This window comes from Pan troglodytes, chromosome 13 (assembly GCF_028858775.2).
Source record: "Pan troglodytes isolate AG18354 chromosome 13, NHGRI_mPanTro3-v2.0_pri, whole genome shotgun sequence".
Classification (NCBI taxonomy): Eukaryota; Metazoa; Chordata; class Mammalia; order Primates; family Hominidae; genus Pan; species Pan troglodytes.
Window position 1 is genome coordinate 121,673,300 of NC_072411.2, and position 15,961 is coordinate 121,689,260.

Sequence of the window (15,961 nt, forward strand, 5' to 3'; positions counted from 1 at the left end):
TGTCCTGAAGATGTTCACAGCAGCATTGCTTATAATAGCAAAACACTGGAAACAACATAAATGTCTATCAATAAGGAACTGGCCAAATAAATTATACCAAGTCTATACAGTGAAATACAAATAAAGACATTAAGAAAAATGACTCAAAACCCCACAACAAAGAAAAGTGCAGGACCAGATGGCTTAACTGGTGAGTTCTAAGAAACATTTAAAGAACTAACACCAGGCTGGGCATGGTGGCTCACACCTGTAATCCCAACAGTTTGAAAAGCCAAGGTGGAGGATCACTTGAGCCCAAGAGTTTGAGATCAGCATGGGGCAACATAGGGAGACTCCCTGTCTACAAAAAAATTACAAAGTTTGCCAGGTATGGTGGCACACGCCTGTGGTCCCAGCTACTAGGGAGGCTGAGGTGGGAGGGTGAGAGGGTTACTTGAGCCCCGGAGGTTGAGACTACAGTAAGCCATGATCACACCACTGCACTTCAGCCTGGGTGACAGAGTGAGACACTGTCTCAAAACAAACAAACAAACAAAAAACCTAACACCAGTCCTCAAACTCTTCCAAAAATTAGAAGAGAAAGGAATACTTTCTAGCTCATTCTTTTTTTTTTTTTTTTTTGAGACAGAGTCTCGCCCTGTTGCCCAGGCTGGAATGCAGTGGTACGATCTCGGCTTACTGCAACCTCCACCTCCCGGGTTCAAGTGATTCTCCTGCCCCAGTCTCCCAAGTAGCTGGGATTACAGGCATGTGCCACTACACCCAGCTAATTTTTGTATTTTTAGTAGAGATGGGGTTTCACTATGTTGGTCAGGCTGGTCTCGAACTCTTGACCTCCTGATCCGCCTGCCTCGGCCTCCCAAAGTGCTGGGATTACAGGCATGAGCTACTGTGCCCAGCCACTTTCTAGCTCATTCTATGAGGCCAGCATTATCCTCCTACCAAAGCCAAACAAAGACACTACAGGAAAACTACAGACCAATATCCCTTGTAAATATTGATGTAAAACTCATAACAAAATACTAGCAAACCAAATTCTGCAGCAAATTTAAAGGATTACACACTATAATCAGGTGGGATTTATTCCTGGAATGCAAGGATAGTTCAATATATGAAAGTCAATCAGTGTCATACTTCACATTGACAGAATGAAGAAAAACCCCACATGATCATCTCAATGATAAATGAAAACAACTGCATTTACAATAGCATTAAAAATAATAAAATACTTAGCAATAAACATAAGTAATGAGGCACAAGACTTGTACACTGAAAATTATAAAATATTGTTGAAATAAATCAAAGAAGACAAAAATAAATGGAAAGACATCCCATGTTCATGAACTGGAACACTTAATATTGTTAAGAATACCATTACTACTCAAAGTGATCTATAGATTCAGTATAATGCCTATCAAAATCCCACCAACATTTTTGCAGAAATAGAAAAATCCATCCTAAAAGTCATAAGGAATTTCAAGAGACCTCAAATAGCCACAAATTTTTGAAAAAGAACAAAGATGGAGAACTCACATTTTCTGAGCTCAAAATTTACTACAAAGGTACAGTTATCAAAACAGTGTGTGGTACCAGCATAAAGACAGACATACAGACCAACAGAATATAATAGAGAGCCCAGAAATAAACCCTCACACATGTGGTTAAATTATTTTCATCCCAGGTGCCCAGACCATTCAGTGGGGGAAAGGGTAGTCTTTTCAACAAATGGTGCTGAGAAACTGGATATCCACATGCAAAAAAACAAAGCTGGACTCTTACCTTATACCATACATAGAAATTAACTCAAAATGGATAAAACAGCCAGGCGCACATTGGCTCATGCCTGTGATCTTGGCACTCTGGGAGACCGAGGTGGAAGGATCGCTTGATCCCAGGAGTTTGAGGTTGCAGTGAGCTATGATGGCACCACTGTAATCCAGCCTGGGTAACAGAGCAAGACCCTGTTTCAACAACAACAACAACAACAACAACAAACAGACATGATACCTAAACATAAGAGCTAAAATATAAAATTCTTAGAAGAAAACAAAGAGGAAAATCTTCATGACATTGGATTTGGCGATGATTTATTGAATATGACACCAAAAGCATAGGCAATAAAATAAAAAATAGATAAATAGGACTTGATCACAATTACAAACTTTTGTTCATCAAAGGACATTATCAACAGAGTGAAAAGGCAAACCACAGAATGGGAGAAAATATTTGCAAATCATATATCTGATAAGGGATTAATATCCAGAGTATATAAAGAACTCCTGCAACTCAACAACAAAAAATCCCCAAACAACCCAATTCAAAAATGGGCAAAGGATTTGAAGACATTTTGCCAAAGAAGATATACAGATTACCAGTAAGTGCATGAAAAGATGCTCAACATCACTGATCATTAGGGAAACGCAAATCAAAACCACAATGAGCAGCCAGGTGTGGTGGCTTGCTTCCATAATCCCAGCACTTTAGGAGACTGAGGCAGGAAGATCACTTGAGACCAGGAGTTTAAGTCCTCAGTGAGGTATGATCATGCCATTGCACTCCAGCCTGGGCAACAGAGTGAGACCCTATCTTTAAAAAACGAAATAAGGCTGGGTGTGGAGGCTTACAACTATAATCCCAGCACTGTGAAAGGCTGAGGTGGAAACATCACCTGACCCCAGGAATTTGAGACCAGCCTGGGCAACATAGGTTTGGAGACCTCATCTCTATGGAAAAGTAAAAAAACTAGCCAGGTATGGTGGCTTGCACCTGTAGTCCGAGGTACTTGGGAGGCTGAGGCAGGAGGATCGCTTCAGTCCAGGAATTTGAGGCTGCAGTGAGTGATGATCGTGCCATTGCACTCCAGCCTGCGTGACAGAGGCCCTGTCTCTAAAAAACAAAACAAAACAAACAAACCACAATGAGGTACCACCTCACATCCATTAGGATGGCTACTACTAATATTATAAAACAAATAAACAAATAGAAAATAGCAAGTGTTAGCCAGGATGTGGAGAAATTGGAACCCATGTTCACTGCTGGTAGCAATGTAAAACAGTGCAGCTGCTGCAGAAAACAGCATGGCAGTTCCTCAAAAATTTAGACATAGCATTACCATATAACATAGCAGTTCCACTTCTGAGTATCTACAGAAAAGAATTGAACGTAAGTATTTGAACAGATATTTGTACACCAAAGTTCATAGCGACATTATTCACAATAACCAAAAGTTGGAAACAACCCAAATATTCATCAACAGATAAACAAAGTGTGGTGTATACATACAATGGAATATTATTTAGCCTTAAAAAGAAAGGAAATTCTGACCCATGTCAAAACATGGATGAACCTTGAAGACGTTATGCTAAGGGAAGTCAGCCAGTCACAAAAGGACAAATATGGTATGATTCCACTTGCATGAAGTACCTAGAGTCAAATTCGTAGAAACGGAAAGTAGAATGATATTTACCAGGGGCTGGGAGGAGGGGAAGGTGGAGGGTTATTTTTAATACATATGGAGTTTCAGCTTCGGACAATGAAAAAGTTCTGCAGATGGATGGTGGGGATAGTTGTACAACAATGTGAATGTACTTGACGCCACTGAACTGTATACTTAAAAATGGCTCAAATGGTGAATTTTATTTTATGTATATTTTATCACAATGTAAAAGTGACTCAGCTGCCAATGTACTAAAATGGAACCATCTCTAAGCTGTATGTCATTGAAAAAAGATTGATTCAGAAGTGGGGGCTCCACATAAGAAAATGTGGTTGTGTGTACATGAAGTATCTCTGAAAGGAACCGATAACAACCAAAACCTGGTTGTCTCTGAAGCAGTGTTTGGGGTGGCTGGGTGTCAAAGTGGGAAGGAGACTTACTTTTCATTTTATGCCTTTTTGCACATCTTGAATTTTGTACCATATACACTACCCATCCAAATAAATTGTCGGTATTTTTAGTGTGTCCCATCCTGAGTGGTCCTCTCGGGAGGCTGAACTCTCCCTCCAGCGGTGCTGCCCAGCTCACAGCATGTTTTGGAGTGCTCCTCTTTCACCTGCCTTCCAAGCCTCGGGGTGTTGATTTGCAGCCCTCCATGGTAGCAAATCCTCAGGGGTGGAACTGAATTTTGAAAACAGTCCCAAGTGGTTCGGGGCCAAGTCTGGTGGTTGTTGATTTTGACTAGAGAATAGATGGCATGATTTATTTGTCTTCTGCCTCATTTCACCAAGGAACTGAGGCCTTGGGCTGGTCCAAAGGCCAATTTCCTTATGTGGTCTGGAGATCATTCACAGAGAAGAGCTCCAGAAATGTTGTCCCAGTAGCATCATAGAAATAGGTGTAGAGTCCCCTTCAGGAAGATTAATCTGGTTCTTTGGGCTGTAAGTGATCAAAGCAATACCAAGTGCCTTAAATTAAAAAAAAAAAAAAAAACAAAAAACGGAAAGTTTGTTGGCCCAAGGCCAGGAAGGACAGTGTGGGAGCTCAACTCACAAAGTTGAGGGAAGCACTGCAGGAACCAAGGGGCTGGCCTGCTCCTCCTCTCCAGCCTCCTCTGCTTCTTACATATTGACCTCTCTTTCTTCCTACTCCCCCAGGGGGCAGGAAACATGGCTTCCACAGGTTCCAGTTGAAGAATCCCAGTTCCACCTATAAATTCCAGGGAAGGTCTCTGATTGGCCCTGCTCATGCCCAGGCCCATTCCTTGACCCAGTCACTGAAGTCAGGGAGATGCAGTAATAAGACTGGCTGGAATCAGGGTCTTTAGGGGTGGAGGGATGGGGAGGAGGCACAGCATGTCATCAAAATAAGGAAATTGCAAAAGAAAGCTTGCAGGCTACTTTGAATGACGATGAGAAAGACGGTGCTGCCTGAGTGTGTTAAGGATCCACATGGTCTCCAAAATCCTCCAGGAGCGTACAGTCTAGTCTGGGAGATGAGACACAAAAATAACCAGAACACAACAGCTTGCACTGACTCGAGGGCTGGATAAGAATATCTGGAACTCCCCCATCTATTTCAGAAGCTTGTCTCTTGGATGAAAATTAGACACTTAATGGGAAAGGGCTTTGAAAAGAGTGCAGTAACAAAGCCCCCTTTACAATTTACCCGGCACATTCACACCCATCCTGAGGCCAAAGCCACAGGCTGTGAGGTCTCACTGTCTCAGCTTCCTGAGCTATAAAATGGGAATGATGCTAGTCTCTACCTCCTAGGGTTGGAGAATTGGGGGTCATGGGTGTGAAGTGCTCAGCAGCTTGGCCCACACTAGGTGGTCACTACATGTAAGGTATTATTGTTGCTACATACATTAGTAGGGCCTGGGCCTCTTTAAACCTTTATAGGGTAGCATGGCAAGGCTAACCATCCTCACTTTATATCTGACAAGCTGGGGCTCAGAGAGGACATGCCTGAGCTGGGGCTCAGACAAGGACACACCTACTAGTAACCCCTCCAGCTGGTGATGGCAGGTCTAGGGTAGGACCAGTGACTGGCTCCTAATCGAGCACTCTATTTTCAGGGTTTGCATTCCAAAAGGGTCAGGTCCAAGAGGGGCCTGGAGTGCCAAGTGGAGGTGTAGAGGCACGGCCAGTGCCCATGGAGAATGGTGGATGTCCTTAGGGGTTAGCAAGTGCCCTGTGCTAAGGAGGGGGCTTTGGAGGTTGGGCAGGCCCTCTGTGGGGCTCCATTTTTGTGGGGGTGGGGGCTGGAGCATTATAGGGGGTGGGAAGTGATTGGGGCTGTCACCCTAGCCTTCCTTATCTGACGCCCACCCATGCCTCCTCAGGTACCCCCTGCCCCCCACAGCTCCTCTCCTGTGCCTTGTTTCCCAGCCATGCGTTCTCCTCTATAAATACCCGCTCTGGTATTTGGGGTTGGCAGCTGTTGCTGCCAGGGAGATGGTTGGGTTGACATGCGGCTCCTGACAAAACACAAACCCCTGGCGTGTGTGGGCGTGGGTGGTGTGAGTAGGGGGATGAATCAGGGAGGGGGTGGGGGACCCAGGGGGCAGGAGCCACACAAAGTCTATGCGGGGGTGGGAGCGCACATAGCAATTGGAAACTGAAAGCTTATCAGACCCTTTCTGGAAATCAGCCCATTGTTTATAAACTTGAGGCCCCACCCTCGACAGTACGGGGGAGGAAGAGGGCCTGCACTAGTCCAGAGGGAAACTGAGGCTCAGGGCTAGCTCGCCCATAGACATACATGGCAGGCAGGCTTTGGCCAGGATCCCTCCGCCTGCCAGGCGTCTCCCTGCCCTCCCTTCCTGCCTAGAGACCCCCACCCTCAAGCCTGGCTGGTCTTTGCCTGAGACCCAAACCTCTTCGACTTCAAGAGAATATTTAGGAACAAGGTGGTTTAGGGCCTTTCCTGGGAACAGGCCTTGACCCTTTAAGAAATGACCCAAAGTCTCTCCTTGACCAAAAAGGGGACCCTCAAACTAAAGGGAAGCCTCTCTTCTGCTGTCTCCCCTGACCCCACTCCCCACCCCCCGCCCAGGACGAGGAGATAACCAGGGCTGAAAGAGGCCCGCCTGGGGGCTGCAGACATGCCTGCTGCCTGCCCTGGTGAAGGATTGGCAGGCTTGCCTGTCACAGGACCCCCGCTGGCTGACTCAGGGGCGCAGGCCTCTTGCGGGGGAGCTGGCCTCCCCGCCCCCACGGCCACGGGCCGCCCTTTCCTGGCAGGACAACGGGATCTTGCAGCTGTCAGGGGAGGGGAGGCGGGGGCTGATGTCAGGAGGGATACAAATAGTGCCGACGGCTGGGGGCCCTGTCTCCCCTCGCCGCATCCACTCTCCGGCCGGCCGCCTGCCCGCCGCCTCCTCCGTGCGCCCGCCAGCCTCGCCCGCGCCGTCACCATGAGCCAGGCCTACTCGTCCAGCCAGCGCGTGTCCTCCTACCGCCGCACCTTCGGCGGGGCCCCGGGCTTCCCGCTCGGCTCCCCGCTGAGCTCGCCCGTGTTCCCGCGGGCGGGTTTCGGCTCTAAGGGCTCCTCCAGCTCGGTGACGTCCCGCGTGTACCAGGTGTCGCGCACGTCGGGCGGGGCCGGGGGCCTGGGGTCGCTGCGGGCCAGCCGGCTGGGGACCACCCGCACGCCCTCCTCCTACGGCGCAGGCGAGCTGCTGGACTTCTCACTGGCCGACGCGGTGAACCAGGAGTTTCTGACCACGCGCACCAACGAGAAGGTGGAGCTGCAGGAGCTCAACGACCGCTTCGCCAACTACATCGAGAAGGTGCGCTTCCTGGAGCAGCAGAACGCGGCGCTCGCCGCCGAAGTGAACCGGCTCAAGGGCCGCGAGCCGACGCGAGTGGCCGAGCTCTACGAGGAGGAGCTGCGGGAGCTGCGGCGCCAGGTGGAGGTGCTCACTAACCAGCGCGCGCGCGTCGACGTCGAGCGCGACAACCTGCTCGACGACCTGCAGCGGCTCAAGGCCAAGTGAGGGCCCGGCACCCCAGACTCCCCTTTCTGCGGGCAGGGCACAGGAGGCTAGGCCTGGGGGCTGGGGTCCTGCTGTCAGCACCTGCCTTCTCCCGGGGCCCGGGACCCTCTCCTGCCCCATGTGGAGAAAGGGTCCTCCACCTGTGTGTTTCAAGGGGCCGTGACCTCCAGGTCTCTCCCCCTGCGATCCCATCTTGCACAGGAGTTTTCTTGGGGACATAGATCAGGGGGTGGATATGGGAGAATTTAGGGGACCCGGTGCCCTGTGGACAGCCCCGTTAAAAAGCATTTTAAGATGCTGGGGCGATATTTATGGGGTCAGGTAGTTGATGGGCAGAGGAAGGGCTGCAGGAGGCCCAGAGGGCAGTGTAGCCAGAGGGAGAAGGGAGGCTGATAGGAGACAGGGAAAGCAGGGCAAGGGCCCAGAGTCCAAGCAACAGCTCTCAGCTCAGCTGTGATGAGGCCCTGGGGGAGCGGGGGGGAGGGGGGAGCTTGGCCTTGGGGCCTTGCCGAGACTGTGTCTTTTTACAAGGTGAATGGACAGGCTGGAGAAAAAGGGAGTAGGTGGGGGTCACAGCTCTCAGAGAGCTTGGGAGGACCTGACTGTAGACTTCACCAGGCTCCAAGAACGAAAAGGGCAGCAAGTGTAGCATATTTGTTGGTCCCACTTCTGACAGGCCAAGTGAGCACAGTCACCCTACTGCCACCAAAGTCATAAATATTAATTGAGCAGCTATATTGGCCAGGCTGGAGCTGGGAACCAGAAACACAGAGGTGGATAAAATAGACACAGTTTCTAACCCCAGGGAGGTCACACAGTCTGGTGGGGACATAGACTTCAAGGGTGTGGCTCCTGGGCAGAGATTGGGCCACTTCCTGTGCCCTCCCTGGGTGGGTGGGGCCTCTCCACTCCCTGTCTCTCCTGTCTCTACCCAGCAGCCAGGCCCTCCCCCTCTGTCCTGGACCCACCCCCTGGTCAGCCCCCGGCCAGTCGTTTCCACTGCCAGCTTTATCACCCGCAACTGTCTGTCTTTCTGTCTGTCCCACCCAGGCTGCAGGAGGAGATTCAGTTGAAGGAAGAAGCAGAGAACAATTTGGCTGCCTTCCGAGCGGTGAGTGCCCTTCTTTTCCCCTTGCATGGCCTCTGGCCTTGCTCTGCCCCACCTGGGTGGTGGTGACCGTGTCCTTCTCGCTTGGCCTCTCCCAGGACGTGGATGCAGCTACTCTAGCTCGCATTGACCTGGAGCGCAGAATTGAATCTCTCAACGAGGAGATCGCGTTCCTTAAGAAAGTGCACGAAGAGGTATACCTTGGCCCCACTTCCTGGGGTCACTGGGCCATGGGGAAAGCAGCCGGAAAGTGGGGTTGGGGTGAGGCTCTGGCTGGGAATAGGGGTGTGAGGGTGCTGTGTGGGCCCTGAGAGGGGACTGAAGCCCAGTCATGCCCTACAGGAGATCCGTGAGTTGCAGGCTCAGCTTCAGGAACAGCAGGTCCAGGTGGAGATGGACATGTCTAAGCCAGACCTCACTGCCGCCCTCAGGGACATCCGGGCTCAGTATGAGACCATCGCGGCTAAGAACATTTCTGAAGCTGAGGAGTGGTACAAGTCGAAGGTGGGTGGCCTCGCCCGGGGACTGGCATCTCCGTCCCCCTGAATCCCAGCTTGGATGTGCTGCCTGTGGTACCATCCATGGGAGGAGAGCCCAGAGGCTTCATGCTCCCTTGCTCATCCCTACCCGTGCCCTGCATCCTCCTCATTTTTGGGCCCCTTTCTCTGCCCTTAGGTGTCAGACCTGACCCAGGCAGCCAACAAGAACAACGACGCCCTGCGCCAGGCCAAGCAGGAGATGATGGAATACCGACACCAGATCCAGTCCTACACCTGCGAGATTGACGCCCTCAAGGGCACTGTGAGTCCCTGCCCACCTGGCCAGGCCCTGCCCCTTCCTGTCTGCAGTTCACACCCTCACTTTGTGACCTTGGGCCCATCATAGATCCTCTCTGGGCCCTCATCTACTTAAATCTACAATAGGGGTAAAACCAGACAAGTGGATTCCGGTTGGATGCTAAGGAATCAGGGGTTCCTGGGCATCTGCCTATGTGGGGACTGTGAGGCTGAATGCAATGTTCCTTTGTATCTATTTTATTCTGAGTGTTCACATATAGACTTAATTTGAGTTCAGGGTTCAACATGGCCTGGACCTGACCATCTGGAGTTGCCTGCCAGCCCCAAAGCTTTCTTTGGGCTGCTAGTGTCCTCTTCCCTTCCTTGACCTGGGTTCCCCCTCTCCTGCAGAACGATTCCCTGATGAGGCAGATGCGGGAATTGGAGGACCGATTTGCCAGTGAGGCCAGTGGCTACCAGGACAACATTGCGCGCCTGGAGGAGGAAATCCGGCACCTCAAGGATGAGATGGCCCGCCATCTGCGCGAGTACCAGGACCTGCTCAACGTGAAGATGGCCCTGGATGTGGAGATTGCCACCTACCGGAAGCTGCTGGAGGGAGAGGAGAGCCGGTGAGGGGCCAGGCAGGAGCCCGAGTGGGAGGTGCGGGGTGCTGGGTGGTCCATTTCTGTCCCCAGGAGGCTCGAGATTACTGATTACCTCAACAAGACCTGGAAACAATTTTTTTTTTTTTTTTTGAGATGGAGTTTCGCTCTTGTCGCCCAGTCTGGAGTGCAATGGCACCATCTTGGCTCACTGCAACCTCCGCCTCCTGGGTTCAAGCGATTCTCCTGCCTCAGCTTCCCGAGCAGCTGGGATTACAGGCGCCTACCACCACGCCTGGCTAATTTTTGTATTTTTAGTAGAGACGGGGTTTCACTATGTTGGCCAGCTGGTCTCGAACTCCTGACCTCAGGTGATCTGCCTGCCTCAGCCTCCCAAAGTACTGGGATTACAGGCGTGAGCCACCGTGCCCGGCATGGAAACAATTTTATACAAGAGGCCACTGCTCTATTAATTGCAGAGAATTAACCAAGGCCACCTGGGTAAAAAGCAATTTAATTAACAGCATTTATAAAAAGAGAAATATAAGTATTCCCTTATCCACCTTCAGAATTAAGAACCAGCAGCAAAAAAACCATATTCAGCAACCAATGATAAAATATTACTGCCAGTCAAGGGAGAGATGAAAGCAGAATGGGGAGTGATGAGGAGGGAAACAGAGGGAGCAGATAGAGGCAAATAGAGAGAGGGAGGGAGAGAAGCCTTGCACAGGGATAGGCTAAGAGAAGGTAAAGAGATGCATACAGAAGGCATGAGTTTGCACACACATGCACACATATCAGCATATGCACATGTTCGGAGGAAAAGACACAGACGTCATGCTCAGAGCAACCCACCTCTAGACACAGAAAACAACATACACCTGGAAAGGGACACCAGGGAACCTTGTGGGATAACAGAAATGTTCTATATCTTTTTTTTTTTTTTTTTTTTTTTTTTTTTTTTTTTTTTGAGACAGAGTCTTGCTCTGTCACCCACGCTGGAGTGCAGTGGCGTGATCTCAGCTCACTGCAACCTCTGCCTCCCAGGCTCAAGCGGTTCTCCTGTCTCAGCCTCCCTAGTAGCTGGGATTACAGGCGTGTGCCACCACACTCAGCTGATTTTTTGTATTTTTAGTAGAGATGAGGTTTCACCACGTTGGTCAGGCTGGACTCTAACTCCTGACCTCAAGTAATTCGCCTGCCTCAGCCTCCCAAAGTGCTGGGATTATAGGCATGGGCCACTGTGCCTGGCCTAGAAATGTTCTATATCTTGATTTGGACTGGTAGTTACACAGACGTGGACATTGATCAAAACTCATTGAATTGTACATTAAAGATCTGTGCATTTCACTATATGTAAATTTAACCTCAATTTAAAACAGATCAGTTACTCCAAAAACTGGTACCCCTTGATACTCATAAAAATAATATCTGAAATTTTTAAAAAGGAGCAGACATGTTTAGATACAGGTACAAACATAAAGAGAAACTTCAGATTTTGTAAAATGACATCTACATATGATGGCCTTTGAAGGTAGCTAAAGGCATGTTGCATTTTCCCAGCATTAGGCCTAAATAGTAAGCTCTCAGAACTGGCCTGGCTGGAGGGTGGGCATGAGCAATGGATATCACCCACAGCTGCTACTAGTACGAACTTCAGTGCCAGGAGCAAGAAGGAAATCCTGGTGCTCTGGAGGGCGCGGTGGGGTTGCACATCCTAGTGTCGTGCCAGCAGTTCACAGTTGAAATAATGATCCTTCCAGAAGAGACTATTCCTGGGACAGCTCTAGCTGGCCTTCGACCCCATTCCTTGAGCAGTATGGGTGGTGGGAGTGCTGGGGTCCGTGGGACTGGGACAGCTGAGGATGGTCTTTAGAAAGGACCAGGGTGAGCCTTGATGGGCGGTCTCAGGGAAAGATGGGAGGGTTCTTTTTTTTTTTTTTTTTTGAGACAGGGTCTTGCTCTGTCCCCCAGGCTGGAGTGCAGTGGTGCAATCTCGGCTCACTGCAAGCTCCACCTCCCGGGTTCGCACCATTCTCCTGCCTCACCCTCCTGAGTATCTGGAACTACAGGTGCCCGCCACCATGCCCGGCTAATTTTTTGTATTTTTAGTAGAGACGGGGTTTCACTGTGTTAGCCAGGATGGTCTCGATCTCCTGACCTGGTGATCCGCCTGCCTCGGCCTTTCAAAGTGCTGGGATTACAGCTGGGCCCGGCCAATGGGAGGGTTCTTAACTCTTAGGAGGTTTTGTCTCTTCCCTTTTAGGATCAATCTCCCCATCCAGACCTACTCTGCCCTCAACTTCCGAGGTGAGTGTCTGCTGGCAGGCGGAGGCTGGAGTTGCAGGGGCCAGGAGTCCAGCATGGGTACTGCCCAAGGCCAGCCAGGAGGGAGGATGGGACCTGGGGCTAGGGACAGACCTGGAGTCTGGGGAAGAAAAAGGGGGCCACTGCGGGTAGGTGGGGGAGTTTAGGTAGAGGTGGATGAGGCAACTTATGACAGAGAGAGCTTTTTATGTGATTATATTGTATTGTATTTACCATGTCCCCTGCACCTTCTTGGAGTATTGGGCATCAGGAAGCAGCCTCTGTTCTGAATCCCAAACTCTGAAAGCAGGAGTGCCCTTGGGGACCTGGCTTCAGGAGCATCTCATACCACCTGCCCTCTAAGACACCCACAGCCCATTGTCTGTTTGGCACATTGCCAAGCCCCACCTTGGCTGCTTGTCGAACACCTCCAGTTTGCTGGAGCAAGATGGATGCACGTTTGGAAAAAAATGCCAAATCTTAGCAAAGCCAAACAATGAAAAGAATGAGCTCTTAGGGCACTCTGCCATTTTGACATTAGTAATACACAGATCGGGTGGCTTTCCAACCCCAGAGAGCAGAGAAACACACGATAATGATGCATTAGGAAAGCAAGTCGGAGTCCTTGGCAGCTTCTCCTTTCCTAGATCAAACCTTTTCTATCTTCGATGTACATTTCCATCAGGAAAAAATACACGCTGTGCTCCAGCGAGTCACAACGTTCATCACAGGCTAGTTGCTAGCTAAGGAAATTCGTGAGCACCAAACTCACAATACCAAGGACCTCCATTTGACCTTTCCTACACAACTCAGAGCCTCTCTTTTCAGTTAGTTGTTTATACAGACACCAAGTATGAGTCTTGCATTTAAAACTTCATAGTACAAAAAAACTCCACCCACATTGCACGGTGCTTTTCCAAATCAATAGCTTTGTGGCCATGATAAGGTTGGTACCACTTCACTCCGTGTCCTCAGTGAGGAAACTGAGGCACAGAATGGCAAGTGACTGAGCATCAGCACAATGAGTCAGTGCCTTATTCCTGCTCTGTCTCACTTTAAGACATCAAGTTGCTCATCTGAATTTTTTTTTTCTTTTGAAACGGAGTCTCGCTCTGTCGCCCAGGCTGGAGTGCAGTGGTGCAATCTCGGCTCACCGCAACCTCCGCCTCCCAGGTTCAAGCAATTCTCCTGCCTCAGCCTCCTGAGTAGCTGGGATTACAGGCATGTGCCACCACGCCCGGCTAATTTTTGTATTTTTAGTAGAGACGGGGTTTCACCATGTTGGTCAGGGTGGTCTGGAACTCCTGGCCTCATGATCCACCTGCCTCGGTCTCCCAAACTACTGGGATTACCGATGTGAGCCACTGCACCTGGCCCTGAAATCTTAAAGGGAGATAGGTACTGTAAGGTCCTCTAAAGAGTGTCTTGAGACTGGGCTCTGGGGTTCTATCTTGAAGAAGGGGAGTCCCAGGAGACGAATGTGTGCAGGGCTCTCCTGGGGCCTGGGGGTGGAGAGGAACTAGGAGGGATGAGGAATGTCAGTGCTGTGCAGCCTGGGCCTTAGGCGTCCCCTACCCTCCTGCACCATCCTGCACATGGAGCAAATCTGTTGGCTCCTGAGACCATCTAAACTATGGGACAGGCGCTGGGGACTGCAGAACCACCTGCTGGGTGCTGGGCTGAAGGAAAGGTGTTAAAGTCTTGAAGAAGTAACAAGCCTGTCTTGAGGGGGGTTGGGGTCTGCTAGGGCTCTGCCCAATGTGGCCCCAGATGGACTCCCAGCCCCTGGTATAGCCCAGCCTGGACTTGGTCAGGCTGAGTGTGCGATGGACCCTGTTACAGAAACCAGCCCTGAGCAAAGGGGTTCTGAGGTCCATACCAAGAAGACGGTGATGATCAAGACCATCGAGACACGGGATGGGGAGGTAAGTGGTCTGTCTGGGCTCCTTACCCTTGGTGGGGGCTATGGATGTGTCTGGGGGGACTGTCTTCCACCCAGCTCTGCTGGTCTAGGTCCCTGGCTAGTGGGGCAAGAGAGATCCTGCGGCCCTGGGGTGGTGATGGCTCAGGGCTGAGGCTCCATTCTCTGGCTAGCACATGGTTGGACTGGGCTTCTCTTCCTCCCCAGGTCGTCAGTGAGGCCACACAGCAGCAGCATGAAGTGCTCTAAAGACAGAGACCCTCTGCCACCAGAGACCGTCCTCACCCCTGTCCTCACTGCTCCCTGAAGCCAGCCTTCTTCCATCCCAGGACACCACACCCAGCCTCAGTCCTCCCCTCACAGCCTCTGACCCCTCCTCACTGGCCATCCCTCGTGGTCCCCATCAGCGACATAGCCCATCCCTGCCTGGTCACAGGGCATGCCCCGGCCACCTCTGCGGACCCCAGCTGTGAGCCTTGGCTGTTGGCAGTGAGTGAGCCTGGCTCTTGCGCTGGATGGAGCCCAGGCGGGAGCGGTGGCCCTGTCCCTCCCACCTCTGTGACCTCAGGCACTAGCCTTTGGCTCTGGAGACAGCCCCAGAGCAGGGTGTTGGGATACTGCAGGGCCAGGACTGAGCCCCGCAGACCTCCCCAGCCCCCAGCCCAGGAGAGAGAAAGCCAGGCAGGTAGCCAGGGGGACTAGCCCCTGTGGAGACTGGGGGGCTTGAAATTGTCCCCGTGGTCTCTTACTTTCCTTTCCCCAGCCCAGGGTGGATTTAGAAAGCAGGGGCTACAAGAGGGAATCCCGGAAGGTGCTGGAGGTGGGAGCAGGAGATTGAGAAGGAGAGAAAGTGGGTGAGATGCTGGAGAAGAGAGGAGAGGAGAGAGGCAGAGAGCGGTCTCAGGCTGGTGGGAGGGGCGCCCACCTCCCCACGCCCTCCCCTCCCCCGCTGCAGGGGCTCTGGAGAGAAACAATAAAGAGATTCGCACGCAAGCCGAGCTGGCCCCTGCTGTCTTGACTGCCAGGTCTCCTCTGGGGCCCCTGGGGCCCTGTGATACCACCTGTCACCCTGAGATGGACTATACTGACCTTCTACCCAGCCAGACTTTCCCCAGGGCCTCGCGCCCACTTCTGTTCCCAGAGCCATCTGGCCTTGCTGTCTGTATGCAGTGTATGGGGCAGGGAGGGCTGGACAGGGCTTTTGTTGGGGAACCACAAATACCTCTCGTTAGGCCCCAGTTCCAGGACTGCACCCCTTGTGCTCTCTACTACACCTTCAGGTCAGCCAGGCTGGGGGACACCACCTGCTATTCCTTTTGAAGGATGTAGCTGCTCCCCACTGACTGGCTCTGAAGTAGGGCTCCCCCAGTCCCTTCTTCAAAGATGCCAACAGCCCCTTTTTTTTCTCTCTCTCTTTTTTTCTTTTTGAGATGGAGTCTTGCTGTGTCACCCAGGCTGGAGTGCAGCAGTGTGATCACGGCTTCCTGCAGCCTGGACTTCCTGAGCTCAAGCCATCCTCCCACCTCAGCCTCCCAAGTAGCCACAGGTTCACACCACCATGCCTGGCTAGCTTTTTATTTTTTGTAGAGACAAGGTCTTTCTGTGTTGCTGAGGCTGGTCTTGAATTTCTGGGCTCAATTGCTCCTCCTGCTACCTCAGCCTCCCAAAGTGTTGGGATTACAGATGTGAGCCAATGGCCTCTTTCTATTAACTCTTTCCAATACTATTTTTATACACAGGAGCCAATTCAGGAAAAATAATGTTTGGAAAAATGGAAAGATCTATTCTGTGCTTCGATAAGAAGG

The 15,961-nt window shown here is 51.1% G+C and overlaps 1 protein-coding gene across 1 annotated transcript; it reads left to right on the forward strand.

Annotated features, from left to right (window-relative positions):
* The first annotated feature begins 3,190 nt into the window (after positions 1-3,190).
* Positions 3,191-15,149, forward strand: DES (desmin). The gene is made up of 9 exons (XM_526039.7): positions 3,191-7,435; positions 8,490-8,550; positions 8,646-8,741; positions 8,890-9,051; positions 9,223-9,348; positions 9,735-9,955; positions 12,195-12,238; positions 14,078-14,160; positions 14,364-15,149. Exons 1-9 carry the CDS (start codon positions 6,546-6,548, stop codon positions 14,403-14,405), a joined length of 1,725 nt encoding a protein of 574 aa, XP_526039.3. The 5' UTR covers positions 3,191-6,545; the 3' UTR covers positions 14,406-15,149.
* Positions 15,150-15,961: the final 812 nt, after the last annotated feature.

Bases quoted from the DNA above. Each gene is read 5' to 3' on its own strand.
- DES (XM_526039.7), top strand. From the start codon at position 6,546: ATGCCTGCTGCCTGCCCTGGTGAAGGATTGGCAGGCTTGCCTGTCACA. The intron at 9,956-12,194 runs GTGAGGGGCCAG...CTTCCCTTTTAG, and splicing joins CTGGAGGGAGAGGAGAGCCG to GATCAATCTCCCCATCCAGA. The intron at 14,161-14,363 runs GTAAGTGGTCTG...CTTCCTCCCCAG, and splicing joins TCGAGACACGGGATGGGGAG to GTCGTCAGTGAGGCCACACA.